This window comes from Alosa alosa, chromosome 17 (genome assembly GCF_017589495.1).
Source record: "Alosa alosa isolate M-15738 ecotype Scorff River chromosome 17, AALO_Geno_1.1, whole genome shotgun sequence".
In the NCBI taxonomy this organism is placed as follows: domain Eukaryota; kingdom Metazoa; phylum Chordata; class Actinopteri; order Clupeiformes; family Clupeidae; genus Alosa; species Alosa alosa.
The window spans coordinates 19,085,485-19,112,943 of record NC_063205.1 but is presented as its reverse complement, the minus strand read 5'-3'; the positions used below and the strand labels follow the sequence as shown (position 1 = coordinate 19,112,943).

Sequence of the window (27,459 nt, the reverse complement as noted above, 5' to 3'; positions counted from 1 at the left end):
ATATGGGAGCTACTGGGGCCAGCATCTTATAATACAGTCTATGGTCAGAATACGTTTTCAGCAGCTATGAACATAACTCAACAACAACATCAACCATCTAAGACACTTATGAACCCCAACGCCTGTAGACCTCTCTACTGGATATTGACCAAAAAGTAACTAGCATCAGCCACACCAGTAACCTAGACAAAATGCTTGGGTGTGCCCTGCACGCATTCCAAGAGCTTTGCTCATTTTAACCATTGCCGTCAAAAAAATAAAAAAATGTTTGCATTGCACAGATGAAAAATATTATTAAATGAAAGTCTATTGTAATGAGTTGCGTTGGATGCATCCTCTAAATATGGATTGATGTGGTGATGTAAGAAAAAATGTGGGTGTGACCTTCGAAAACTTTGGATAGAGCAAGGAGCAAGCCAACTATAACTTTTTAGACCCCACCTACTGGCCTGGTCACCAAATTCCAGGAAACGTTTGCAACAAGCCAACATCTGTCTCTGAGCTCTGCCTCAGAGAACAAGGCGTAGGTCGGCCATTCAACCACGGAAGCGGAGACTATCGTCAGGATTCTCTTGTGGTGATATCGTATATCCGTGAGAAAGGACTATTCGGTTTTCTCCCTTCACATCCCTTTTTGCGGCTGTTTTCTACATTTTTAGAGTATTTCTTGGTGGACCACGTTACCTGGTATGTTATCTGTTTGAGATATGTTTTGTCCTTCAATCAGATCCGAGTTAGTTTGACAGACTGGTGACTAGGCCTAGGTAGGCCTTCTTCCAATGAAAAACAAACTGTTAGGCTAATCATAGGTCCTATATGGGCATGACCTAGAAATAGGTCCTATTTAACAGATAGGCTATAGTCTATTAAACCCATACGAAAAAAGTACTATAGGAATCGTATAGTATTTTGGGACAAAATATTATAGTAATCTTACAGGAATACTATAGTATTTTGGGACATATAGAAGTACTATAATACAACTATAGAAATACTATAGTGGCTATAGAATATTATAGAGGTTATGTTCTGTAATACCTCTATAATATCCTATAGCATAGTATTTCTATAGTAGCCTTACTTCTATGTCCCACAATACTATAGTATTCCTATAAGATTACTGTAATATTTAGTCCCAAAATACTATAAGATTCCTATAGTACTTTTCACTAAGGGAACAGTTGCAGTAAGCTTGAGATTTAGACATATGTTTTATTGAAATGTTTAATTTTCACCCTTTTGGCCTTATTGGTCATAATCCTTTCTCCATAATTTTAGCTGATGTGCCAAGTAGGCTACTAATGTGATTAAATATAGCCTACCTACATACACAGTGTGGAGGCCTACTCTTCTGAGACGTTCGTTTCACATAGAAACAGAAATATTTAAAGTAGGCTTGCAAAATCAGTGGTTTTCTTTGTATTGTGGTCAGTTTATACTGTCAATTGAACATGACATGACATGTGGTGCTAGATGAACTGTTGAAACTCTTTGAACAAGACTAGACTGAACTACAACCACAAGGATGAAAATACAGATACAGTAATTTTGTAGTACATTTACAGTTTATGTAAGGAAGACTAGTTCCGTGACTGCTGAGTGTAGATTATATAGATAGAGAAGGACTGTCACTGTGTGTGTGTGTGTGTGTGTGTGTGTTTAATGTGTGTCTAATGTGTGTCATGACTGTGGGCGGCCTCCTGCTGAGGACTGGGGAGGAAAAGTTAGTTTTTCCAGTTTGTATTTTTGTTGTTGCCTAGCAGAGGCAGCGTGATGTAACATAATTCTTAAAGGTGAATGGGCCTTCTGAGAGAAACACTGGTGCTAAAATGAGTGCTAGTCACAGACTAGTCTATTGAAAGCTTATACAGGCTGCCTGGATGTCATGTTGACATTTCACTGCCATCAAGATACAAAATGGAAATCCATGTAACCTTGGCTGAAACAAGGGCGAAAATAGTCTTTCCTTATTTCAACATAACACGTTTGCAACAAACATACTGCATGTTTTGTTAGCCAGGTGACGGTAAGGTAAGACTTAGATAGTGTTTGTGTACTACTCTTAGTACTACTACTAGAAAAAGTCTTGTTGCGGCCAAACTGTGGCTTACTCTTGAAGAGGAGAGCAAGTGAAGAAACACATGGAAACAATTTATACTTGTATGTTCAACGGTCCTCCCTCAGAGCACCAGCTGCACCGAATAACACTTTTTTTTTGCACAGTGTAGGATGGGCACACGAGGACAGTGCATACATGAGCTGTTTTATATAGTTATGTCACTCCTTCCATACTGTCATGCGAGTTTCAGTTTTTCCCACATTTGACCCACAAACAGGAAGTGCTTTTGCTGATATAGTAGCTCATGTTGTCACCACGACTGATGGAGGAAGAGGAGGAGGAACCATTAGCAAACTGTACCGTTCGCAGGCTGTGTCACTGTGTGAATTTGCCTTTGAGAATGACCATACAGTCAGTTTGTCTGTCATTAGAGAAAGCTTTAGCTTCAAGAAGTGTCATTAGATGTGTACTGGTTGTTACTTTAGAATATGAACAACCACCGGCTGACCACTCGTATCACACTGTCATTGTTGTTGACAGTCAGCTGACAAATTCCTCCATGCAGCTCAAGCCAAGCCATGCAGACATTTTGATTACCATTGTTTTAGAATCCCACTGCCTGTGTTTGTCACTGCAGGATCATTTTAGACTAGTTCTGGCCATATTTGGGCATTTTCTTCTCTGGTAGTGTTCTTAAATATTGATATCTTGCCACTAGCCACTGTTGTGTGCAAGTTGGGAGACTGAATAACTATGCTTCCTTTTGAAAAATGTGATCCTTTCACATGGAATGGTGTCCCAAATGTGGCAGTATGAAATGTATTAGTGGATATATCAACAAATATATTTGACGAAATATGTCTAGTCACAGAACTCCTGCTGTATTCCAGACAACTTAGCAGTAGGATATTTCTAACCTTTCCAAATATTCCAATTACCTTCCAGACAAACTTGAAAGCCAAGATATCTGACCTCCTACAAGAAAAAATACAAAGGAATGCCACTCATTGTCATAGTTCCTACTTGTTGTGTCCATATACCCCAGCACCGAGGTCCTGACTCACTGTGATCACTTGGCACTTATCGCAAAGAGTAGGGGGTTCCCCGGTGTCCTGGCTAAATTCCCAACCTGGCTCATTCAATCTGGCCCCCTAATCACCCCCCACTGTAATTGGCTCATTCACTCCCTCACTCTGCACCTCAAACTGGTGTGTGTTGAGCGTTCTGGTGCATAATGGCTGCTTTGCATCACCCAGGTGGGTGCTACACATTGGCGGTGGTTAGTGAGGTCCACCCTTCCCAATGAAGCGCTTTGAGTGTCGAGAAAAGTGCTTTATAAAAATGTAAGGCATTATTATTATTATTATTATTACTAGAGTCGGAACAGAAGTCAGAGTTGCCTGGGGTGCAGCATAAAATCAGATTACTTTTACTTGAGCTAGCTGCATGTCAAAGCTCAAATACAAATAGCCCTCTTTCTGGATTTATGACAGACGCTATATTTAGGCTACCTAGCTGTGATGATATGGCCAAACGGAGTTCATACTACAACCGGATACTACCCACTAAATTAAGCTTTGATAACCTCATAAACCGCATTTTCAACCTCAGCCGGAAATAAAATGAGGTCAACCTCACTTTGGGGTGGGGTGGGGGGTTATTGTTATTGCCATCCTGTACCATAGTGCCCAAAAAGACACAGGTTTGAATCTGTCCTAAAGTCATTTTCAATACCCACTCTCATACTTGCTTCCAGTCAATAAAGGCTAGAAAACCTGATAGAGATAAACGTCAGCACAGCTTTCAATATGGACGGGCGTCAACACGTTGAAGAGAGTCCAAAACCAAAACAATCTCTGTCTCTGTCTTCTGACTGATATACAGGAAGTCCAGGGTTGCCATGTCCAGGTCAGACTTCCCACCAAGCTATGATGACTCCCGGGCCCCTCTCTATAATGGCCAGGGAGGGAACTACCAGGCTCCCCCTTCTTACGGCTTCTCACCGTATGGAAGTCAGCCCCAGCCCGGCCCTTACCCAGGAGCGCCCAATGCCCAGCCCTCTGCACCTTACCCTGAACAGCCTGGAGGGTACCCACATGCTGGTCCTGTGCCAGGCCAGGGGTACCCACCCCATGGGATGCCTGCCATGCCAAACATAATGCCTCCAGTCATGCCCAGCACAGGTAAGATTTGTTTTTCCCCAACCTCACCTTTTTGTTATTATACTACGTCTTTGCCATTTTTCGTCTTGTGCAATCCTCTTATGCAAGTGGGATTTAGTCCTCTACATGGTGAACATAACATGCAGAAAGACTTTGAGACATGCATAGCAGTGCATCAGCACAGATGTTAGAGGAGTTAATGGCTATAACAGACTCCTTGTGGTTGTGCATGTGTTGCCTGGGGGAACACCAAGAAATTGAGTGATAGCTTCTGCAGGCTTCTGTAACTCAAGTGGGTTCCGCTAATGTTGTCAACAGGAGACGTCGAGGGGTTCACCACATCTGGAGGCTGGGATGACATCAGTGTTCGGCACAAGTTCATTCGCAAAGTAAGTTTCGCAGTGCTGCTCTGCCGCTGGGACCTCTTTCCGTTTTATTCAGATTAATATGTGTTTTGTGTCCATACAGTGCCATGAAACCTCTGTGTGGTCTCTGGAGAACTACAGAGTCTTTGCTAACCTTAACAAATTCAATAAACCTCAAGTGACAGCTGTCTAAAGTGCTCAGGGGTTTATGTAACAAATTCCTACGTTTTTTTTTAAAGCTCAAATTTAGATTGAATTGACAGACACATACTTTTTTTAGTCTGACTTGTAGTTAATAAGAAAATTGTACTCATAATTGCAATTGTTTTATCTTATTAATTGGATATGAAATTTTTTTTTATCCTAAAGTTAACCTAGCCGAGTAGTAATGCAACAAAAGCTATTCTCAGTCTGTCCATTCCATCATTCTAAACACCCTCTCCCTCAGTGTTCTCTAAGTGTTTAGCTATCTCTTGTTTAGATATTGTCTTCAATGTAGTTTTCCCCATCTCTCACGTTTGGTCTTCTGACCAAGCAGAGACTTCGCAGAGAGTCTGGCCCAGAGCCTTATAGATAGAGAGTTGCGACAATGGGTGTTCAAAATTTGTTAAGGTCACGTGGTTCATGTAAACTTCCCGGAAAAATTTACATGAACCACGTGAAAAAGTTCCTGGAAGTGATTGACAATGGATTAGAATGCATTAAATAAGCTACTGTTCAATGAGAGACAGAGCCACAATTTTGGGTAATTGACAGACAATAAATGCATTGATATACAATATTTATAACACAGTGTAATTATTGTGTAAACTGTGTAGTTATCCTACCATTACAATAATATTAAATTAAATTCCAGACGTAGCCTGCTAAATATCGGAAGGTGACATTTTCTTCTCCCTTTTACGTATGTGTCACTTAATATTAGTTTCTGTACAAAACCAAGACGGGAGATTCTTTAGAAAACGCAATAGCACCCACCCCATAAGTGTAGCCTAGTCCTATCTAAACTAGATGTACCGCATAGCGGTACAAAATATGACCGCCGCTCAGTCCTGTACATCCGTTCCGCGAAAATAAATCACACTTCAATTTGTCTCCATCCCCCACTCTTGAAACTTTTTGTGTATGCTTGTTTGGCATGCCTGAGTGTGTAAAAGCGGCTGCACAGAAATTAGCCTAGTGGTGCTGAAAAGGTGAATAGATTGTAGAATAGCCAAAGAAGATGTAGCATTGTTATAAAACCTTTAAAATCTCTAAACAATCACAAGTAGGGCAGTTCATCACAGTTCATCCATTGCAACTGGATTGATGAAAGGTCACTTACACCTGTAGGCTACATTGTATTTGGGAAAAGCAAAAGGTATCAGCATAATGTTATTTATTTATTTATTTATTTATTTATAAACAAAAACATCTCTGTCAGTTCCATGCCGTTTTCAACAGCTATCAAAAACAAAGGTCATTTTTGGATGGATGGATTTTTGTGAATGTTTCTTCTTCTACATAAGATTTTAGTCATCTTTAGTTCATGTAATACTTTATTGTCAATGCACAAATTAAGTAACAGTAGTCTGAAACGTTATTGTTAATGCACAAATTAAGTAACAGTAGTCTGAAACGAAATGCTGTTTTACATCTAACCAGTGGTGCAAATAACTGACATGTCCAAATGGGCCTTGATGAAATGCGTCGCTAGACTGTTCATACACATTTTAACGGGCCAAAGTTGAAGAGCTGTTGTCCGTTATTGTTCGTGCAAATATAGGCTGATTCATGTTCACTTGCATTGTGTAACTGAGGTCCATGGCTAGTCTGGCTTTTACCAGACCAAGCTCAATCTTTTAAGAAATCAAAAAATAAATAGCGGGCAGCTCAGGCTGGGTTCACCCAGCCTAGTCCATAGGCACCCGATATTGTTTAATTTTCCGATTGAGATATCCACGCTCTGGCTATTCTAAATGCAAAAATGCATCAGGGAGTTATGACAAAACTGTAACTAACAAACTAGATCCTAATATACGGTGTTCATTTTAGGACATCCTCAGACTCAGGTGTCAGACTCAGAAAAACATTGGTCATCTTCAGACAAAACTGCCTCAGCATCAGAAAAACCAGACTCAGGTGTCAGACTCAGAAAAACATCTGTCATCTTCAGACAAAACTGCCTCAGCTTCAGAAAAACTTCTGTCATCTTCAGACAATGGGGGTTTGGGAATAATGATGTGATGATAAAGATGCAGGTTTCTTACTGGTAGGTAGTGTACAACTGGGAAACGGTTAGCAAAAGTAAGAAATAATGGTCCAGGTGTCGTTCTGGACTTTTTGGTGGAAAAATGTTTAACCCACTTTTCCTAGCTCATTGAATGTACCGTAGTCCCAATGAAAAAACAAATTATTTTGCTCTATGTAGTGCGTAGCTTACTCCGGTATGTGCCTTACAGCAGCTGCTAATGTTACTAGCGAAGTGAGGTTAGCTAAGTTTGATACATGGATTTCCTACAATGTGTATACCATTGGATCACTTTCTACCTTTACTTATAATTTCTACATCTAACCAAGCACCAAATATAACATGCCAGTGACAAAATAAATGTATTAAGCATAATATTAAACTCACCGTTCTGTATCCGTCGTCTTCTTCTGTCCCCACAATAACTTTTCATTTGAGACTTTTTAGTCTGTTTTTTTTTTTCTGACAGCGTTTTTCTGAGACCCTGATTTTCTGAGACCTGACTCCACTTTTTCTGACAGCGTTTTTCTGAGACCTGACTCCTTAGAGATGTTTTTCTGAGGCAGTTTGGTTTGAAGCAGTTTTATCTGAGGATGACAGAGGTTTTTCTTACGCTGAGGCAGTTTTGTTTGAAGGCAGTTTTGTTTTTGAAAATGACAGATGTTTTTCTGAGTCTGACACCTGAGTCTGGTTTTTCTGACGCTGATGCAGTTTTGTCTGAAGGTGACAGGTTTTTCTTACGCTGAAGCAGTTTTGTCTGAAGATGACAGAGGTTTTTCTGACGCTGAGGCAGTTTTGTCTGAAGATGACCGATGTTTTTCTGAGTCTGACACCTGAGTCTGAGGATGTCCTAAAATGAACACCGTACTAATAGAAAGCTGTTAGCTTCCCTAAGCTACAGGTAGGCTTATAAGGTAGGCCTATTTACAACATAAATTGTCAATAGGCTATGCTGGCGACACAAAATCTCCTTTGGAAACCAATGGCTTACGCCTTACAGTATCAAGCGGACTTAAACTGCCATATCGTGGCGAAAAGTTGTAATAAAATTCACGCAGCTCCATGAGTCAAGGAAAGCGCGAATGAAGTAGCCACTTCTAAATGGGACCCACTACACAGTAGCTTTAGGTGTGTTGCTTAAGCAGCCATAATGAAATGAATGTGTCATTGGATACTTCACAACCACCAAGCTGGAATCAAAGCACATCGATTCCCCTCTCACACCCTGCGCGCACTTAAAACAAAATAAACAGGCGTCTCAGTCTCGCATGTAGGCAAAACTGTATCAGACCCCGGTTAGCGTTGGTAAATCTTCCATTGCACAGAATGATTTTTTGTAGCACGTGCAACAAATGACAGTCGAAAGATACAATTACAGTGCTTGCTATCAATTTGCTTGGTACTGTATAACGCATTTATAGTTTTCTACAAATGCAATCAATCAAATTGGCCTCCATCACTCAACCAGCTAACGGTAACATTACCTAGGTCCTTATTGATATTATAAGATCAAGCGTACCTGCAGTAAAAACCAAGCATGTCCGATAAACATCCTCAGATTTATTTCGGCTTCAAGAAGAAATGGAAATTACATTTCATGTGAACATCATTCTATCCTTATTAGGCGTTCTCTTGGTAAACTACACACCCTTGTATGAAGCGTCCATTGTTTTTCCAACCCACTTTTAACTTCCAACTAAATTACGTCTCACTGCAACGGCCGCCATCTAGTGGACAAGCGACTACTTATCGCCAATACTGGAAATGCAGCCATGATGATGATGATGAATATTTATTTTGGCTTTTTTTTAATCCTACTGAATTTGTAATTATGTATCGGCCGTTCTAATACCGATAGTATGTGGGTACCTGTGTGTGTGTGCATGTGTATATGTGTGTACCGCCATCTACAGGCCAATGAGTCTACAGTCACTAAATGTACACATAACCTAATTTTTTTTAGACCCCCCCCCATGGATGAAATTCTACGAAACTTGGCATACCCCAGAGAATGCCAGGTCAATCATACACATAAAATTTGGTGCAGTTCTGAACATCTTAACTGAAGATAGGGGCGATTAAAGCAGAATAATATTGCATTTTCATTTTTTACCGGGGGGGTGCAAATCACAAATGAGTGATTATGGGCCAGATTGATGTGGGCCCTTGAGACCAACATACCATAAAATATTCTTCATCCTCAATGCCACGGTTCAGGTAGTTATTTAGGAAAAACTGCTTTTTTTGCGGTATCGTTGACCAAAAATTCAGGAAGTAGATGAAAAAAAAAAACTTTGACAATCCCTATATTATCGTTATAAAAAAAATGACCTAGTACGTGACTCAAGAGCTGTAAACAGTGTTTTTGAGACTGCGTGTAGCCTACAAAAGCGCATGGAGATTTTAATTTTGCAACGAGAAACTGTAACACAGCTAGTCTAAGTCTAACATGAACTTGTCTGAGTTTTCTCCCCAACGTTTTCTCTGGTACTTCTTCACTGATCTGAGATAATGAGCGAACTACCTTAAGTAGCTAGTGTCTCGGGAGATTTAAAAAAAAAGTTTTTTAACATCTCTCCAGTGTAATGGTGGGCATGTGTTAACCGTAGCATTACCTACACAGTAACCCCATGGTAATGCGATGCGTGATCATAATAACATATAAAACGTGATAGTCCTTGATAAATAACCAGGCTATGAACTCATAAAAAACAGCATTTTGTCACCGTTTGTCACCGTGCTGTGAATACAGCATTAATAGGCTAAAGAGCTTGAGATTCAGCGAACCTGCATGGTTGTGCTCATCCTGTCAGAAAATAGCAATTTGATCAGTGATCATGCATCATATCAGCGCAAGCTTGGTTTGAAGAAACTGGTTTAATCTGGGGATGGGGTTTATACGATCTTCACTGGGCTAGTGCCTGCGTTAATATGACCGTGCTAATGCTAACAGCTGCAGCTCCCTTCAAATCTATATAGGTTCTCATGCATATTAGGCTAAATGAATGCAACATAAAAAAAAAAAACAGTAGGCTACTGCTCCTAACTGAAGAAACGTTTACGTTACTGTAAGGAAATTATTATTATAATGTTTGACCACAGGAAGAACAGTGTTCCTGTAAAGGAAAAAACTGATGTGTTGTCAATAAACCAATCAATCAATCAATTATCATTGTAACCATTTGTGTAAGCAGAAATATTGTTGTGCTGAGTTCTAAGAACAGAGAGTACAAGTGTGCACCCAGACAGACAGGAACTGCACCCTGTCTGTGTGTGTGGGTGAGATAAGAGTATGTCACAATGAAGTCGCTATGTCTTGCTTCCTATTTTCTGTGTGCATCTGTACAATAAAAGACACAGCTTTTGGGCTGCAGAGTCCGAGACTGATGGTGTGAGGAATTCTTCCTTACATTAGCAGGCTCTCCTCTTGGTACCAGAGTTTGTGGGCAAAGCCATACTACGTGTTGTGGTTCTTGTATCTATATGTTGGGGTTAAATTCCCTGACAGTTAACAACAAACTCAGCTTCACTGCTGCAAACAAAGTTGGCTATATGATATTACATAGGCGCCAACTCTCACGCATTGGCCGTGAGACACACGCATTTGATTAGTTTCACAAACTCACACGCCACACCCTCACGCAGAAGTGTCAACCCGGTCGGTCAAATGCCTGGAAAATGAGTTTAGCCTATCTATAGATCTACCTGTTGAGCCACGGTTATGCTTTCAGAGACGGTGAGAGGGTTCAAGAGCACTCCTTGTCTGTGTCTCTGAATTTTCTAAATTTTCTCTCATTTGCGATGCTACTTCAGAAGCCGTCTCAGGCGCATTCCCCCGGCTTCAGGTATGCTTTGAGTATTATTGAGTATTTTTCACGCTGAAGTGTCAACCTGGTAGGTCAAATACCTGGCAGATGAGGTTCAACTAAACTAAACCTATGCATATGATATCACACATCAGGTGAACGTGCGGAATAAGCTTTCCAATAATATTAGCGCCAAGTTGCTGTGATAAATGGTTCGCGAGAAAATTAACATTGAACCGACGTGCAATTTAGGCTAATCATATTTGCATTTTGCACACAGTACACACCCATTACTCTCGTTTTAATATTTCACTAACCCTTCACACAACACGTGGCAATCACAATAAACAGTAAACCGTACCGAATACGAGGATGTAAAACATGCCTCTGTGCAATAAGTGGTTCCTGAGTAATCTGGTTTTGAAATTGCAACTAGAGGGTGACAATTTTCCGGGACTCCCGCGGGTCACGGTATTCCCGCGGGTTTCCCGCAGTACGGGAGTAAATTTCACTGGTGGTAACGTGATTGGGACGGGACAGGAAATAATAAACGGGAGCTGGCGGGAAGCCAGAGATTAACTAAAAAAAAATGGCGCTGCAATGCAGTGAGTCGTAAAAGGCGTGAGGCATTTCGTTTTAGAAAAGAGAACCAATTACAACCCACAATACGTTTGTTGTTGATTGGTAGCCTATCAGAGCAAGACAAAGCAGCTGCTCTTTTCACAACCCATCAGCTTCAGCGACTAGGCCCTAAGGCAAAATGGATGCAAAGAAACAGTTAGGCTACAGGCGAAAGTGTCAGCAAAGGACAGCTCTATTCAATTGCACGAGCTGTCCGGGAAAGCAATTCTCGTTGAGTTTAATGTGTCATGCAATGTTGGGGCATGGCACCTCGACGATCGCATTCCTCAATATATCGCATAACCCTGGCGGAACACAAAAAATAGTTTTGTTTACCCATAGCAACTATGCTTCGCTGGTTTAACGTGATGAGAATGGTGCAAACTTAACTGATGGGATGAGATCTACAATTCTGACTGAAATGATTTAAGCATAGCCTACAGCAAAGTCCTGTAAAATATGTAATTTTAATGTAGCCCAAAATGATCGGCTATTAAAGAAAAGTTAGACAAGGCTTTCTGCCCTACCAAAATGTATGGTCACCACACGCTACTGGGTAGTCGGATAACTTTAGACATCAACATAGGGAGCGGGACGGGAGGGGGGGGGGGGGGCTGCTGTCATGTGATCGGGATATGACGGGAGTATTTGTGCGGGCTCGGGATGGGGACGGGAGTGAAAATTGATTCCCGTGTCACCCTCTAATTGCAACACATTTCTACATAGCCTCATTGGGGCGAAATTATTATGTATTCTAACTATTTGTCAGTAGGCCTACATACATTTTTGTAAATTGCTCAGCCATAGATTATCCCACTATCATGGTTCTATATTGTCAGGTTCCAGCCAATCCCATTACAGATAAATGAATATATTTATATTGGCATGCTTCCTAGTGACATTAATGCAAAAATATGAAGAAAATCAAATAACGAGACACCCATATTGATATAAAGCCTGACATAAGCCATATGCAAACATTCACATCATGCAGAAATGGGTACATCCTGAAAAAGGAATAGCATGTAGGCTATAGGCTATGGCCATTACAAATCCCTCATGACATTTTTTTTATTTGTTACACGCATTCTCCCATTCCTCTTCTGTCACACACACAGTGACAAGCACCAAATCCCCTGCAGTGTTGAAGAGATCAGTCATCCCCCTCACTTTTGATAAGGTGAAAAGCCTTATAGGTACGCCAAATAAATAATAACCTATAGGTTTACGCTAGGCTATGTAAAACTCCCCATTAACAGCATCACATCACTAACCACAGCTAAGACTGCACAATCTCTATTCACTCTGTTGGATATCTGAAGCCAGTTTGTCTACTTAGATACTGTAAATCCTCAAATTATGGCCGGGGTCTTAAGACAAAGTACAGGCCTTTAGGGGCAGGATTGTATTCGAGACAGCCCTTTATTTCTTATGCGAGTTTTATTTTGAGACATGCGTTTCTTGGAGCGGCATACTGGTAGGCCTTCAAAAGCATGACATTTTCGGTTTAGTTTGATATTTAATTTACTTTTGTACTGTTTGATTATATTGTTAAATGTTGGGACTGATGGGCACTGAACTCTGGGGAGGTATTTGATGATCACTATTACGTTCCATGTAGTTGAAAGAGTGTCGGGATTTCAAACAAACCCTCCGCTTTCATGCGTTCATTGAACGTCTGCGGTGCTGTAATGGAAACCTTATTATGAGTAAGTAGCCTATTGAGTTATTTTTAAATTATGCATGATTTACTTTTTATTAATTTTGTAGGCTGGCTTTTTAATTTGTTATATAGAAGTATCTAAATAACCTGTTAAAATGTACCAGAATTCAGTAAATTGCATCTAGTCCAAAAAAACTTTTCGGGGGGAGGACCCCCATACCCCCCCTCTGAAATGTCCCACCCACTTTCACAATGCCTCCGATGCGCATGGTCCTAGTAGTAGGCTAGATCCCTTTGATACCAATGTTCATTTAACTCTGGGACCCTGGTCCCAGGGATTACTGCACGGGCCTTCCGGGCCCAGACCCAGGGGCCCAAGTTGTCAGGGGGCCCTGAAGCCAAAGCCTTTTCATGGAATCATTGCCTCAATATCAACACATCAGGATGTAGGCTATGAATCTGATTGAATTTAGTATTGGCCATCCTCAAAATGCTAGCCTGACGAGCCAGACCCACGTTAAAATGTAGGGTCTGGGTACTCACCGTTCGCAGTGCTCAGTCCGAGGGGCGGGATAATCGGTTGTCTTTCAAATTCCCTCAGCACGCAATAGGACAGCACTGAGTCCCATGGGTTTTCCCACCAACGGAGCTAGTTGGCTAGTTCAAACTTTTGCCATCTCAAAACAAGCTTAACTCGTGTCACACTGTTGGCCAACAGCAATATCCATCTTCAAGTAGCAGGGAATTCAAGCCAAACCGTTGCAACTCTGCCATCATGTTATGCCCCCCTAACGACTCTATAGACGATTTGATTGGCCTGATAGAAGTTTAATTTTTCGAGCTCACAAGCCAACGGAGAGTTGCTAGACTAGCCCTGGAAGAAAATGTAATTTGCTGCCGCTACGGTGTGTCTAGATTTCTCACTTCTCCTCTGTGGTTGCCTCCGGTCTACCTCCACTCAACACCTTCTCCTCTCTGGAGGTTAATGAAGCCACTGACTCGCTCTGCTCCACACTGACCTCGTGTCTAGACGAAGCTGTGCCCTCTTACCACAAGGCCAGCTCGATCCAAACATTCTCATCCATGGCTAAATGAAACCCTCCCGATCACAGCACCAAACTCAGAGCCGGAGAGGAAATGGCACAAACCAAACTAGCTGACGACCTCAAAACTACCAGACACTCCTGACCTCCTTCTCAGCCAGCATCACTGCTGCTAAGACTGCTTTCTGCAATGACAAAATCAACAGCTACAGACACTCTAAAACTTTTTCTCAACCTTCAAATCGCTACTCAACCCTCAGCTGCCTCCTCCTCCATCCAGCCTTACTGCAGATACCCTCGCCTCATTTTTACAAACAAAGTGGCGGCAATCAGCAGTCAATTCTCTACATGCCCACAACGATCTGACTCAGATACCGCGACTCCTACAACCTCTAGGGACTGCTGGAACATCTTTTTCAGCATTCACGCCTCTCTCGAGTGAAGTGTCCAGACTCCTGACATGCAGCCGCCCTACCACATGCTCGCTGGACCCTATACCTACGAGCCTACTTCAGTCCATCAGCCCGACCATCGCTCCAGCTATCACACATGTGATCAATGCTCGCTAACCTCCGCACATTTCCAACAGCGTTCAAAATGGCCCGGTAACACCGTTACTTAAGAAAGCTTCTCTCAACCCTGCTCAAGTCGAGAACTACCGCCCTGTCTCACTACTGCCTTTCCTATCCAAAGGCATTGAACGAGCAGTCTCCAAACAGGTCTCTGACTTCCTTTCACAGAACAACCTTCTGGATCCAAATCAGTCTGGGTTCAAAAGCTGCCACTTCTACCAAACGGCTCTGCTGTCTGTAACAGAAGCCTTAAAGAAGCCAGGGCGACCTTCGATCATCAGTACTCATTCTGCTTGACTTATCGGCTTGCCTTTGACACGTTAATCACCGTGATCCTTCTCTCTATACTCGCTGACATGGGAATCTCCCGAGCTGCTCTCTCCTGGTTTGAATCCCACCTCACAGGACGCTCGTTTAACATTATCATGGCTTGGTCAGCTATCTGCACCTCACCATCTCACCACAGGGGTCCCCAGGGCTCAGTGCTGGGCCCCCTCCTCTTGCTATCTACACCACCTCCTTGGGACAGATTATCCGCTTAAGACGGCTTCTCATACCGCTGCTATGCAGACGACACACAGCTCTATCTGTCCTTTCCACCTGACGCGACCCCCTGGTTTCAGCACGGATCTCAGATTGCCTTTCAGACATAGCTACATGGATGAAGGCACACTACCTCCAGCTGAACCTCTCAAAGACTGAACTGCTGGTCATCCCAGCTAAACCTACCATACACCACGCTACATCAACATCAAATTTGACTCCCTGTCTGTTTCAACCGACCAGGACTGCAAGAAATCTAGGAGTTGTTCGACAACCAACTAAACTTCTCAGATCATGTTGCCTCAGTCGCCCGGGTCATGCCGTTTCGCGACTCTACAACATACGGAAAATCAGGACTTACTTGACTCAAGATGCTACCCAACTTCTGGTTCAGGCAATAGTCATCTCACACACTCGACTACTGCAATGCCCTCCTGACAGGTCTCCCAGCCTGCACAGTGAAACCACTTCAGATGATCCAGAACGCGGGCGGGGCGCCTGGTCTACAACCAACCCAAAAGGGCACATGTTACCCCCCGCTGCTCATCCAGCTACACTGGCTACCTATGGCGGCCCGCATCAAATTCAAGTCGCTAACGCTTGCCTACAAAGTAGTCTCCGGTTCTGCTCCCACCTACTTGAATGCCCTCATACAGACTTACACTACCTCCAGACCGCCAAGCGGCCCTCTGACGAACGACGCCTAGCTCTACCACCGGTACGCCAAGCCAATCCAAACTTTTCTCATCTGTTGTTCCTCATTGGTGGAACACACTGCCAGTTCCTACAAGGGCAGGGACATCCTTTTCCACTTTCAAAAAACTCCTGAAGACCCAGCTCTTTAGAGAACATCTACTCTCATAGCAACACTTACAACAAGTCTTACTGATCCTAGCACTCACCAGCCGTTAAACTGACAAGTAACTGTTAAAATACAGCACTCACCGACGCACTTATTCTTACTGTACTCTAATGTGTTTTTTTTTAAACTGTCCTAAAATTGTGAGAATTGTTCTAAAACTTACTGTTTACCATGTTGTTAGTCGCTTTGGTTAAAAAAGCGTCAGCCAAATGTAATGTAATGTAATGTAATGTAATGTAGATTTCTAAGCTACCAAAATGCACCAGAATACAGGAAATCACATCAAACAAATGAAAAAAATTCTGGGGAGGACCCCAAAACCCCCTTCCACATATCGACAATTAGTGGGGAGCCCTTAATACATGTGGACCCAGGGGCCCGAAAGTTCATAATCCGTCCATGCCTGGTCCCTACACCTGAGAACCACTGATGTACGTTTTTTTTACTGTACGGTATAATGCTGAATGAGCCAAACAAAAATTTCCCACCAAATTTGGCCCCACCAAATCTCACTCCAAGGTTTTTTGAAAAGTTAGCCTTGTGATAACAAAATCTTTACCTTTTGTTTAGTCCACTGAAAGTTATCCACATATTAAACGATTAAATACACAGTTATGGAGGATTTGTTTTGGGGAAGCAGTTGCACTATATCCCACTTTTGCTGCCTTTAAGGCACTTAAATCCATAGCCTAGATGAGCATTGTGCATGCGTTACAACTTGACGTGATGGTGAAGCTAACCTAGTGTTGGAAAAACCTTTCTCCGAGTGAAAACATCATCATTCTGCGTCATTCACGTCACATAATGTGTGAGTCAGAGGTCGGAAACTGGGGCTAGATTTTGCTAACAGAGTTGCCCAGTTAGGGGCTCGTCATCACTTTAGTCGTCACGTTGTAGTTCGTTTGTAGTCCATGTGGCCTTTCATGTCCAACAGTTTTAATGTGAACTTGGGAATTTGCCGTTTTTGTCACTTGAAAGCTGCATATCTTTCTTTCACGAGCGTCTTACACTATATTTTAAGCAAATACAGTTGTTTGTTTAGGATTAGTGAGTGTATGTTTTAACCTTTGTTGTGGCATCCGTGTTTGTCACACATTCCGACGGCAAAGCACATGAACACTTGCTGTCGGTAAAACAAAGTAGCCATGGGGGCGGTCCTTGTCATTCCGAAGTGCCCTGAATGCACCATAAATGCCCAAGAAACGTCACGTCATAAAAGTTGTAGGCCTATAACGCAAAAACATAATGACAGCTTGTTCGTGGTGGTGTAGTGCTGCCTAATTGAAATGGGATAGGCAAGGGTTATCTTATATTCGGCTATTACGTGTGGCCCATTTATTGGGCTTTTAGCCTCTTTTCATTTATTTGATGAGGAACTGATAAAGACTGAGCAGCAGAAAAGTCATAGTCGATACATAAATCGTTTATTATAATAATTAGCCTATTGATAGCCTACTATTACTTTACTACTATTACTGTTATTATTATTATTATTATTATTATTATTATTATTATTATTCGGATGAGGCAAAGGAATGTAAATCTGAGTCTGAAATGTTGGCTACAAACAGTCTATACTGTTGTAACTGCACTGCTGTTATTAATTGTTAACTTCCGGTAACTATTTGAGGCTTCCATTATCTGCCATTGTTGGAAAAAAATGGAACATTAGCGTCAATGGTCCTCAAAGTTGTCGAACTCTCTATCTATATGGCTCTGGTCTGGCCTAGATACATTGGCAAACGTTTATTTCCTGGTTGGTGGACGCTTGTGTGAAGTTTGAAATCATTGGAGTTCAATCACTAACGTTTGGTAATGACGTATGTTAACCATGTGGGACACAACGATAACGATAGGCTTGCAACTTAAACGTAATCGCTCTCAGGAACGCCCTCGGTTCGCTGGTTGATTCGGAGACAAGTTGCCGAAGTAAATGAAGTGAACGAGAGCTATTCCAGACGGAGTGCTGTAGGGAAATGTAAATGGTCTAGGTGTGCATGGTATCTCCTGACCAAACCTATCACTGTGACTGAAGGATTTGGGGCTTGATTTTATACTCCTTTCTGGATGTTAAATATATAAATATATATGTATGTAATATAATAAGGTTTATTACATCCAGAAAAGAGTATAAAATGGGGCCTATACGGTACCCATTTTCATCGCTATGCCAATGACCCTCTGCTCTGCATCAGCACCTTATCTACACAAGACCCTTTGAGACATTAATTGGCATGTTTATTGGTAATGAACAACATAAATAAAACTGTGGCACATGCTTCATCCACAATCTGTCACCTTGAACCATAGAGCGGCATCACATGTTCTCAGTAAATGAGTCAGGCACAAAACCACAGGGCAGAGACCAAACTGGTGGCATTGGGTTAAGGGTGGGATAACCACACATTAGCAGACTAGAAGCAGAAGAGAGAGATGTTAGAAAGGCAGGTTTATGGTACGGAAATAAACCAGGACTGTGAATTACTGAGACAATGGCAGAATGACAACCTGTATGGCTTGTGCTGCAACTAGAAGAACTGCATCAGTATCACTAAACGTTAACATCCCTTTTTATTATGACTGTGCGTTTGTGGCCAATCTGATTTCCTGTTTGTTTGCTTTCAAAGTGTATGTCCAAGCAGTCATGTTATTTTTTCCATTATCCTAATGCTCACAATACTATATTCTCCTTTCAGTCTCAATAGACACCACTAATGGAGCATAACGTTAGTTCAGGCAGGCCTTAGAGTCACGCCCAGCAACTTGGCTAGCTGACTGCCCAGCTGATAATCACCCGCTCTTATATTGGTGGAGATCTCCACCCGATCTCCTTCTCATACATCTGACTTATCAATGTCTATTTGTTGTCGTTGATGCCTGGTCTGTTCTGTACCCTATGGGGGTTTATCTTGCTGCTCCCTCTGCCTTAGGCTTTCCATGTTTGCACATGGAAGGGCAGGGGGATCCCAGAACAGAGCCATACTGCCAAATTAAGCATTATACAAATAATAATAAACTGTCTATCTGGACAAAGTGGTCCTGACTGAAATCTAATTGGATTTTTCTCCTGTTCTGCACAGGTGTACATGATTCTGACTGCTCAGCTTCTTGTTACTGTTGGTATTGTGGCAGTTTTCTGTTTTGTGTGAGTATCTGATACATTCATTCATAATATTATTCTGTTTATGTGATTGCCCTTCATGTTGCATACATCTTTTGACCTCTGCTTGGTTCAGATATTTAACAATTATTTGATTTCCTCCTGTGTTTCTTCTGTCCCTACAGGCAACCAGTGAAGACATTTGTCATACGAAATCCAGCTGTCTACTGGGCTTCCTAGTAAGGCGTTACACATCTTTAATTCTAACATTTCACTCCATGCATTAGTTTGTTTTAGCTATGGTGTGCTGTAGATTTCCTTGATAAAGACTTGATTTGATCCGGCCATGCCTTAGGGAAGTACTTGCATGCCAATGTCGTGGGGTACTACTGGTGTTGACTTTTGAAACGGGTCTGTTTTTGCAGTGCTGTGTATTTCATCACACACATAGTGCTTGTTTGCTGCTCAGGACCCAGGTGAGCAAAGGCAGAGCGTTTGAAACTTGATTATTGTATGTTAGGTGCGGGTCAGCCCTGCAACAATGTTATCACAAATGTTATCTTTTTATTTCTTCTAATGTTAGTTTTTGTTTAAATAGGTACCAATGTAAAGCACCTGACCTTGACAATACTCAGTAAAATGTTGATAACCTTCTATGAATACTGAATTGGTGATTTATTTTCTTTCCCCATTATAGGAGGCGTTTCCCATGGAACTTGATTCTCCTCAGCATTTTTGTGAGTAACAGAGAACTGAGTCACACTTAATTAGAGACCTGGAGGATATTGAGAGCAGGGCCCGGCTTAATATGAGAACAGTTCTTGATCTTAGTGTTCCAGTAATTACGCCTTGCTCAGCAACTCTAGGATCGGTTCTCTTGAGTACTTCTGCCACGGCTTTCTCCATACCCTCATGATTTCCCTTTGAAAGTTTATAAGGGCACCAAAAGCTATGCCATGTTGGCAAAGATCATTAAGAATCACATTCTATTCATCTTCATTCACTTCCTCCCAGCTCTAATTGTAATCATTACCATATGTTACTCTGTGGGACAGTGTTGCCTAATCACAATTATTATTTGTGGATATGAATCCTGTCAGGGCCAGTTGAAATCTTTTTTAAAATACATATTTCCAGTTGACATGAACTTGATAGTATGTCTTACCTTTCTTTTATCAGACTCTTGCTCTATCTTACATGGCAGGAACGATATCCAGGTAAGTGGGTTTCTAATTGTGAACTCTTTGTGGTGAGCACATATTTGAATGCAAACACATTGTATTTTTTAGGGTAAATATCTGTTTATTGTGAATGGGTTACATCATGTGTAGTGATCTAGGCCTGGTGTTTCCCTGTTTCTCTCCCTAGTTACTATAGCACAGAGTCTGTGTTCCTTGCATTGGGAATAACAGCTATTGTGACCATTGCTGTGACTGTATTCTGCTTTCAGACCAAGGTAAGTGATGTTTTACACACATGTATTAAACACACACACAGTGGTGTGACACATGGGGAGGAATTTTTGATCTAAAATAAATTGTGAAGAGATGTTGTGAAGAAGTGGATTTTATGTCTCCTCCTGCAGGTGGACTTCACAAAATGCCAGGGACTCTTCTGTGTCCTTGGAATAGTCATCTTTGTGACTGGAATCATCACAGCCATTGTGCTCTCGTTTAAATATGTGAGTAAACACAGTACTAATTGGAGCGCTGTATGTAAAATTGTGCCTGTAGTTTGTTAAACCCATTTTCTTTTCAGATTCCATGGCTTCACATGTTGTATGCGGCACTAGGAGCTATTGTGTTCACACTGGTGAGTTCAGTTAAAGTACAAACACACACTAGAAGTAAATATAAATCATTACCTTGTGGAAACTGCTCTGTTGACGGGTTTAACGGGTGAACTGGTGACTCATTCCTGTTTTATGTCCAACACAGTTCCTGGCCTACCACACCCAGCTCCTGATTGGTAACAGGAAGCACTCTATCAGCCCTGAGGAGTACGTCTTTGCTGCTCTCTCCATCTACGTTGACATTGTCCAGATCTTCCTGTTCCTCCTACAACTCATTGGGGCCGCGAACCGATGAGTGTCTGAAAGGCTTTCAGCACATATTTATACACCCAATATGTATCTGTGCATAGCACTTTCAGTATAAAGCTACGCTAATGAAAGCATATGAGAATACACATATCAATATGAAACAACATGGGATACATTTTTGCTGTTATTCTGTATCATATATGCTATGCTTTGTATATATCGCAGATATAAAAAGGACACAGATTTTTTTTAAAGTAATCACAACCCAGAATATGCCCGTGCAATAAATGGGCAGTTGTCACATATGAAGTTTAAGTTTCAATCACTGAAGAATGGACACTTATGGCACTCATAATAAAGTAAGAGACTTTATCAGAATATAAATAAGTAAATCTGCCATTTGTAACACTGATATGTTATAGATCAGGAGATACCTAAATATAGATTTTTTTTTCTCACTGTATTTAATACTTCACTTATTTGAATAGATATGTTGACAATCAAGACATGTTTTATGCACTATCTGTGTTGCTGTTTTGTTACATACATGCTGTGTCCAGTCTACATAGTTGGCAATGGGTGTGCCAAACTTTTGCCTGTGTTCATTATTTTTCTACACAGATGAATTGCCTTTTTACTGGAAAGTCAAAGCATAAAATCTTGCCATAAAAACAAGGATTTAGCAATCACACACTTCCCTTTGAAGGTGTAAATCTGTATTTCCAGGAAGGACATTCACAGAACTTTAAGGTAACTAGGTACGTCTGCTTAGGATGAGCTGCTGATTTTCACTGCAATTTTTTTCACCTCATTGTTAAAAAAAAAAAAAAAATAATTGACTATTTTGGACAATGAATAGTAGTTTATTCACACACACCTCAAATAGTTAATTTCATTATATACATAAACATATATTTATCACAGCCATATACACATAATCTGAGAGACCATACACTCAAAGGAAAAGTGCAATACATTTGTGATTCATTTGAAATCCTGCAGTATTTCTGTGATTTCTGTTGTGTGTGCGTGTGTTTTTGTTTTCTTTTTTAAGATTAAATCAGTTCCATGGTGGGCAATTTCAAAGTGGTCCCCACTTTGGTACACATTAGGCAATTCCATTAGATGGGGTTCTTCAGTCCATTTTTGAAATGATCCTGTATCTGTCACTATCATATTCTCCTTCGTTGGCTTTCTTCATTCTTTGCCGGATCCGTAGCTGCTTTTGTCGGTTCTTGTCTACTTCTCTTTTGGCAAGGATGAAGCCAATGATTCCTGTGGGCAACCCAATCATCCTGAAAGAGCAGCGTGAGAAAATATGATTCAATACCCCAGTCTTCATTTGTTCAAAATTACATCCTGTCCTACAGGATCATGAAGATCTTGTGATAATTCATATAGTCCTGGCAAAGTAAGGTCTGACCCAAAACTGTTATTCACCCCTGATAGTTAAATGGGTTCCCTCAGTGAAATAATATAGGTGACGCTATTATTGAAAAATTAAAAAATTTGCCTGTCATGGGAATTCTAATATTTCCTGTCTGAATTTTACTACACAACAAGAGTTAGATTAAAAACAGCTAGGACGGTGAATAACGTATTCATGTCATAAGGTGTTAATGATGTTGTATATGGTATAATTGCAATCCTTGACCATGAAAACATAGGAGGAGACATCACTTGTTCAGTGTTTTCATGTTTGGTTCAAGAGATGTACTTTAAAAAAAGTTTATTTTAAAAAAAATAAATGGGCAGTGTTTGAGAGCAACAGCTTTTCTCTGCCTACGAGAAATGCCATAAATCTGCAAACAGTCAACAGATCAACTATGCTGATCTGCCTGTAACATCTCCTAGCCTACTGTATGATGTGGGTGTTGGGTGTTGCACTGGTTATTGGGTGATCTTGCAATGGATCATCTTCCTGAATCTCAATATTCTGATCACAAGTGTGGGCAAATTACTAAGGCTACATAGGGAGGGAAAGTGAAAACCAGCGCCCCAAGTGGTTGCGTTCCTATAGAGCTGGTAAGTCCAGCCCATCCGCTAAACCCCCAGTGGACCTCTAGATTGAAAAATCGTCAATGCAAGTGAATGTGAGAAAATAATTATTTTCTGGTGAACATATGTCGTCTGTGAATTTTTAATATCATTTTTCATGTTACGAGTTTGACAGTATATTATATGATTCTTCGGCTATCAGTTGTGGAAAAGCATAGCAACCACTATCATTATCCTAGCAACAGCCTAGCAACCACTTTCATAGCATAGCAACCACTACAATTATCCTAGCAACAACCTAGCAACCACTTTTATAGCATAGCAACCACTTTCATTATCCAAGCAACAGCCTAGCAACCACCTTAAATACCCTAGCAACAACCTAGCAACCACTTTTATAGCATAGCAACCACTAAAATTACCCTAGCAACAGCCTAGCAACCACCTTAAGTACCCTAGCAAGCACTTTTATAGCATAGCAACCACTATAATTACCCTAGCAACAGCGTAGCAACAACTTTTATAGCATAGCAACCACTATCATTATCCTAGCAACAGCCTAGCAACCACCTTAAATAGCCTAGCAACAACCTAGCAACCACTTGTATAGCATAGCAACCACTATAATTACCCTAGCAACAGTGTAGCAACCACTTAAGTACCCTAGCAACAACCTAGCAACCACCTTAAGTACCCTAGCAACAACCTAGCAACCACTTTTATAGCATAGCCATCACTATAATTACCCTAGCAACAGCCTAGCAACCACTTTATAGCATAGCAACCACTAAAATTACCCTAGCAACCAACCCAGCAACAACTTTGCATGCACTGTATTTCCTTCAGGAAATGCTTTTCTAGTTACACTTTGAATTTCGTTACAGCATTTATATGACAACGACCCTATCGTCTAACAAAGATAACAATGTCTTCCGATTTTAGTTTAATGCAATTTTCTGAATTTGAGAGGCCTCGTTATGAGGCTACATAATGCACCTATTCAGTTCAATGCATTATGCTTATAACGTTACGACACTTTTTTTGTTACTGTCAGTGAACAGCACCGAGTGAAAGTCAACATTTTCTATATATCTAGTGATAGTGATCATGTCGTTAGTTCAGATAAGTAGGCAACAGGGCAAACTTAGTCAGAAGATCAGAATATAAAGCATCATGATAGCTAGCTATGGCCTAACTTTCCAGTCCCACCTGTGAGCCACCCCTGTTGTTGCAAACTTATAGCCACCGCCGATTAGGCTGGTCGTGTCTTCAGCATGAATATTTCCGATAACTACTGCTCGTGATTGATTGCCATTGACATCGTCAGGGTACGGCTTACCAAAGAGGGAGATAATATGGGCAAGTCGCAGTTTTGCAGGTGCTTGTGTGGGCTGTGCCGTCCCGATGGAAACTGTGGTGGAGAGCTGCAGTAACTAGGGAAGCGAGTGCATTTTGGCCGCTGGTCGAGGAGCTCCCCCCGTGACCAGCATAATGACATGATCTATCTAGCTATCTGTCTACATACATATCTAGGCTATCTACATGAACTACATGCTTTTGGGTGCTCCTTGTTGGTGCCCCCCCATTCCAATCCTCCCCACCTTTCTTATGCAGCCCTTGCCACTTAATCTACTAAACCCCTCTTCTACTGCACTTTTTACCCCCTCCCCACTTTGCACTTTGCTGACACCAGACATAATTTAACTGCATTTCTTACTTCCAGTAACTATATGCATGTGACAATAAACTTCCTTGTATCTATAGCCTATCTATTTATCTATAATCTGCGCTATCTACTGCTGAACAATCCCTTACTCGTCTCTCTTTACTCCTCTCTCATTACTCCAGTGTTGCCAACTATTTCAAATGGAAAGTAGCTAAAGCCAGCTCCAAAAGTCGCTAAATGTCACTAGATGACGTCACGCACTAATTTGCATATCAATTACGTCACCAGGTCGTGACACCACCCCCCCTCTTAAAAAAAAAAAAAAAAAAACGGTGATGGCCCTTTAATTTCCCTTTACACCTGTTTGCTTTTCTCCTAGGCCTACTCAAATAGGCAACTTTAAGAGCCTAATTTACACTTTTGTACATCTTGTAGCTACACCAGAATGAGCATTAAGTGGCTGAAAATCAGTAATTTCCAACCTATTCCCAACTGCTGCATTTGCTTTGCACAGCTTGAAGTCTGATTATAACTTCACCATAGGCTACACAAAATTTAACCTTACGACAATGGCTATATTTTGGATTTATTTAGTTAATGTCACTCGGACAGACCGACAGAATTGTTTTTCCCTCAGCCAACAGTCTGTCCTGCATTGACAACATTGAGGCTACATAGCCTAAACGAATGCTTTAGGTTTTTCTAACTTGTATGCTCGATTTTGGACTATCTGCTTGTGAATGATGTTGCTTGTATATTAGGGTAATTGATACACTTTACACTTCTGTACATCTTGTATGGCTACACCAGAATGAGCATTAAGTGGCTGAAAATCAGTAATTTCCAACCTATTCCCAACTGCTGCATTTGCTTTGCACAGCTTGAAGTCTGAAGCCTACTTTCCTTTGTTGAACGGTGCTGGAAAGCGTCCGCTGTAGTTCGTCATCACCGTGTTACGACAAAAACTCAAAACAATTCAACTGATTCTAAAAATAAGGTATGACCACTTGAAGCAATAGAGGTGACCCCAGTGCCTAACATAAGGAAGGCATTAAATTAAGATCCCAATGTGCACCGAGATATATTTTTTCTAAAAAAGAAAAAATCCCATCCACTCCGCTAAACTTTAGGAACGCAACCACTAGATGGCGATGAGATTACTTTCCCTCCCTATTCATTATGTTACAATTTTATGACGTCATCACTAAAAATATTTGCACTATTTTTAAACTACAAACATACACACCTATAAAGTATTTTGATACAAAATATGAAGCCATTTTCTTCAACCCAGTCAAATACAAAGTACAAAATACTATTTTGTATTTGAAATATGCATTTTAAATACATGCATCATAAATACTGCCCATCCCTGAGATAACACATCACTTGTATAGGCTTATTCAGTTATAGTGGAACATTTAACATTTAATGGTTGCAACGGCATAAAGGTTTTATATCTGAAAATGTTCAGGGCTCCGAACTGTACAGGCCTTTATGAAAGAAATTTGGAGCTAATTTTCACATATCCCCTTGTAGGCCTACTATGAAAGTTTTTGGCCATTGATATGCACAACTAATTCGGTAAAAGGCTGTAGAAGCTTTTTGTAAAAATGATCAACACACCTCTGGAGGCGAATGCAAGTTATTTCATATGCTCCCATCAGATCACGACAAATATAGGACAGTTGGCGGTTGTAAGCGGCTGGCGGTGTAACTTACCAAGCATAACCGATTTTAATCATGGGGTTTTTGGCCTTTCTCTGTGGGATGTATTCTGGTCCGTCGTCCTCTTCATCACCCTCTTCTGGTTTTGTTTTAGATTCTGTATTGTTTTCGTTCTGCCCCGTTGCTTTCTGTGAGACTCCTGCCCTCTGTTGTTCCACATTCGTGTTGATCAGAGCCGGAGTGTGACTCCAGTGAAGACATCTTCTTTGACAGACAGCTTGGGGACAATATAGACACGAGAGGGGTGGACGCACAGTGGCCTGTGTCCATTGCTGTACCAAGACTTGATAAAAACCTGTATAGTAATAGTGATGTTAATCAACTACGTCCAAATGCCTACATTAATTTTACATGCACAAGAAGAGGCTAGTCCGGTGTTCAGTTTGCTACAGGACTCTTCACATTTAAACATTGTGAAATAAGTGTGACAAAATAGCATCAAGTCAGTAAAACTGTGGGTTAAAAGTCCTTACAGCTAGCCAACAGTGCTGAGTTCTAATGTAAAATTGTCCAACATGAATTTAATGGTATACTAGCCGAAGGCAACTAGAGCTAATTGTACTGCACATAAAGACATCGTAATATTGGTAAGTGTCTGGTGAAACCTGCAGGAAAGGCATTCGAAGACATCTTGTCAGTACGTATTTTAAAATCATATTGTCACACAAAAAAAGTTTTTCCGAACCTTTTGCTGCCGACCTCGTCGCATATCTACAGGGCGCCGCCATTTTTGTTGTGTAAAAAATTCCGCATGCGCACAATGTAGCAATGGTGTGGGTCTGGACCTGTGGAGCCTCTTTTAACAGCCAATGTAACATTTGCATTTGTACATTGCTGACATACACTGTCAAATTAATTTCTGCGCTAGTTAGAATTCATGTGACGTCTTTGCTGAAGCCTCAGGTAGAACTGTACATTGCTGTACCAAAGATTCTATAGTTTATCAACCGTCTCTGGCTGTACTTAAAAAATATATATTTGGAATCTTTGTATAGAGTCT

At 41.1% G+C, this 27,459-nt stretch overlaps 2 protein-coding genes across 2 annotated transcripts; one reads left to right on the top strand and one right to left on the bottom strand.

Annotated features, from left to right (window-relative positions):
- The first annotated feature begins 465 nt into the window (after nt 1–465).
- Nucleotides 466–21,907, top strand: tmbim1a (transmembrane BAX inhibitor motif containing 1a). Its single transcript, XM_048268335.1, has 12 exons — nt 466–687; nt 3,944–4,242; nt 4,540–4,610; nt 19,007–19,071; nt 19,212–19,265; nt 19,452–19,502; nt 19,724–19,763; nt 20,206–20,243; nt 20,395–20,482; nt 20,612–20,707; nt 20,785–20,838; nt 20,964–21,907. The coding sequence occupies exons 2-12, from the start codon at nt 3,960–3,962 to the stop codon at nt 21,111–21,113; spliced, it is 990 nt and encodes a 329-aa protein (XP_048124292.1). The 5' UTR covers nt 466–687; nt 3,944–3,959; the 3' UTR covers nt 21,114–21,907.
- On the bottom strand, nt 21,899–27,220 carry si:ch73-71c20.5 (DUF4748 domain-containing protein). The gene is made up of 3 exons (XM_048268336.1): nt 27,145–27,220; nt 26,454–26,754; nt 21,899–22,362 (listed from the first exon to the last, which is right to left on the bottom strand). The coding sequence occupies exons 1-3, from the start codon at nt 27,185–27,187 to the stop codon at nt 22,203–22,205; spliced, it is 504 nt and encodes a 167-aa protein (XP_048124293.1). The 5' UTR covers nt 27,188–27,220; the 3' UTR covers nt 21,899–22,202.
- Nucleotides 27,221–27,459: the final 239 nt, after the last annotated feature.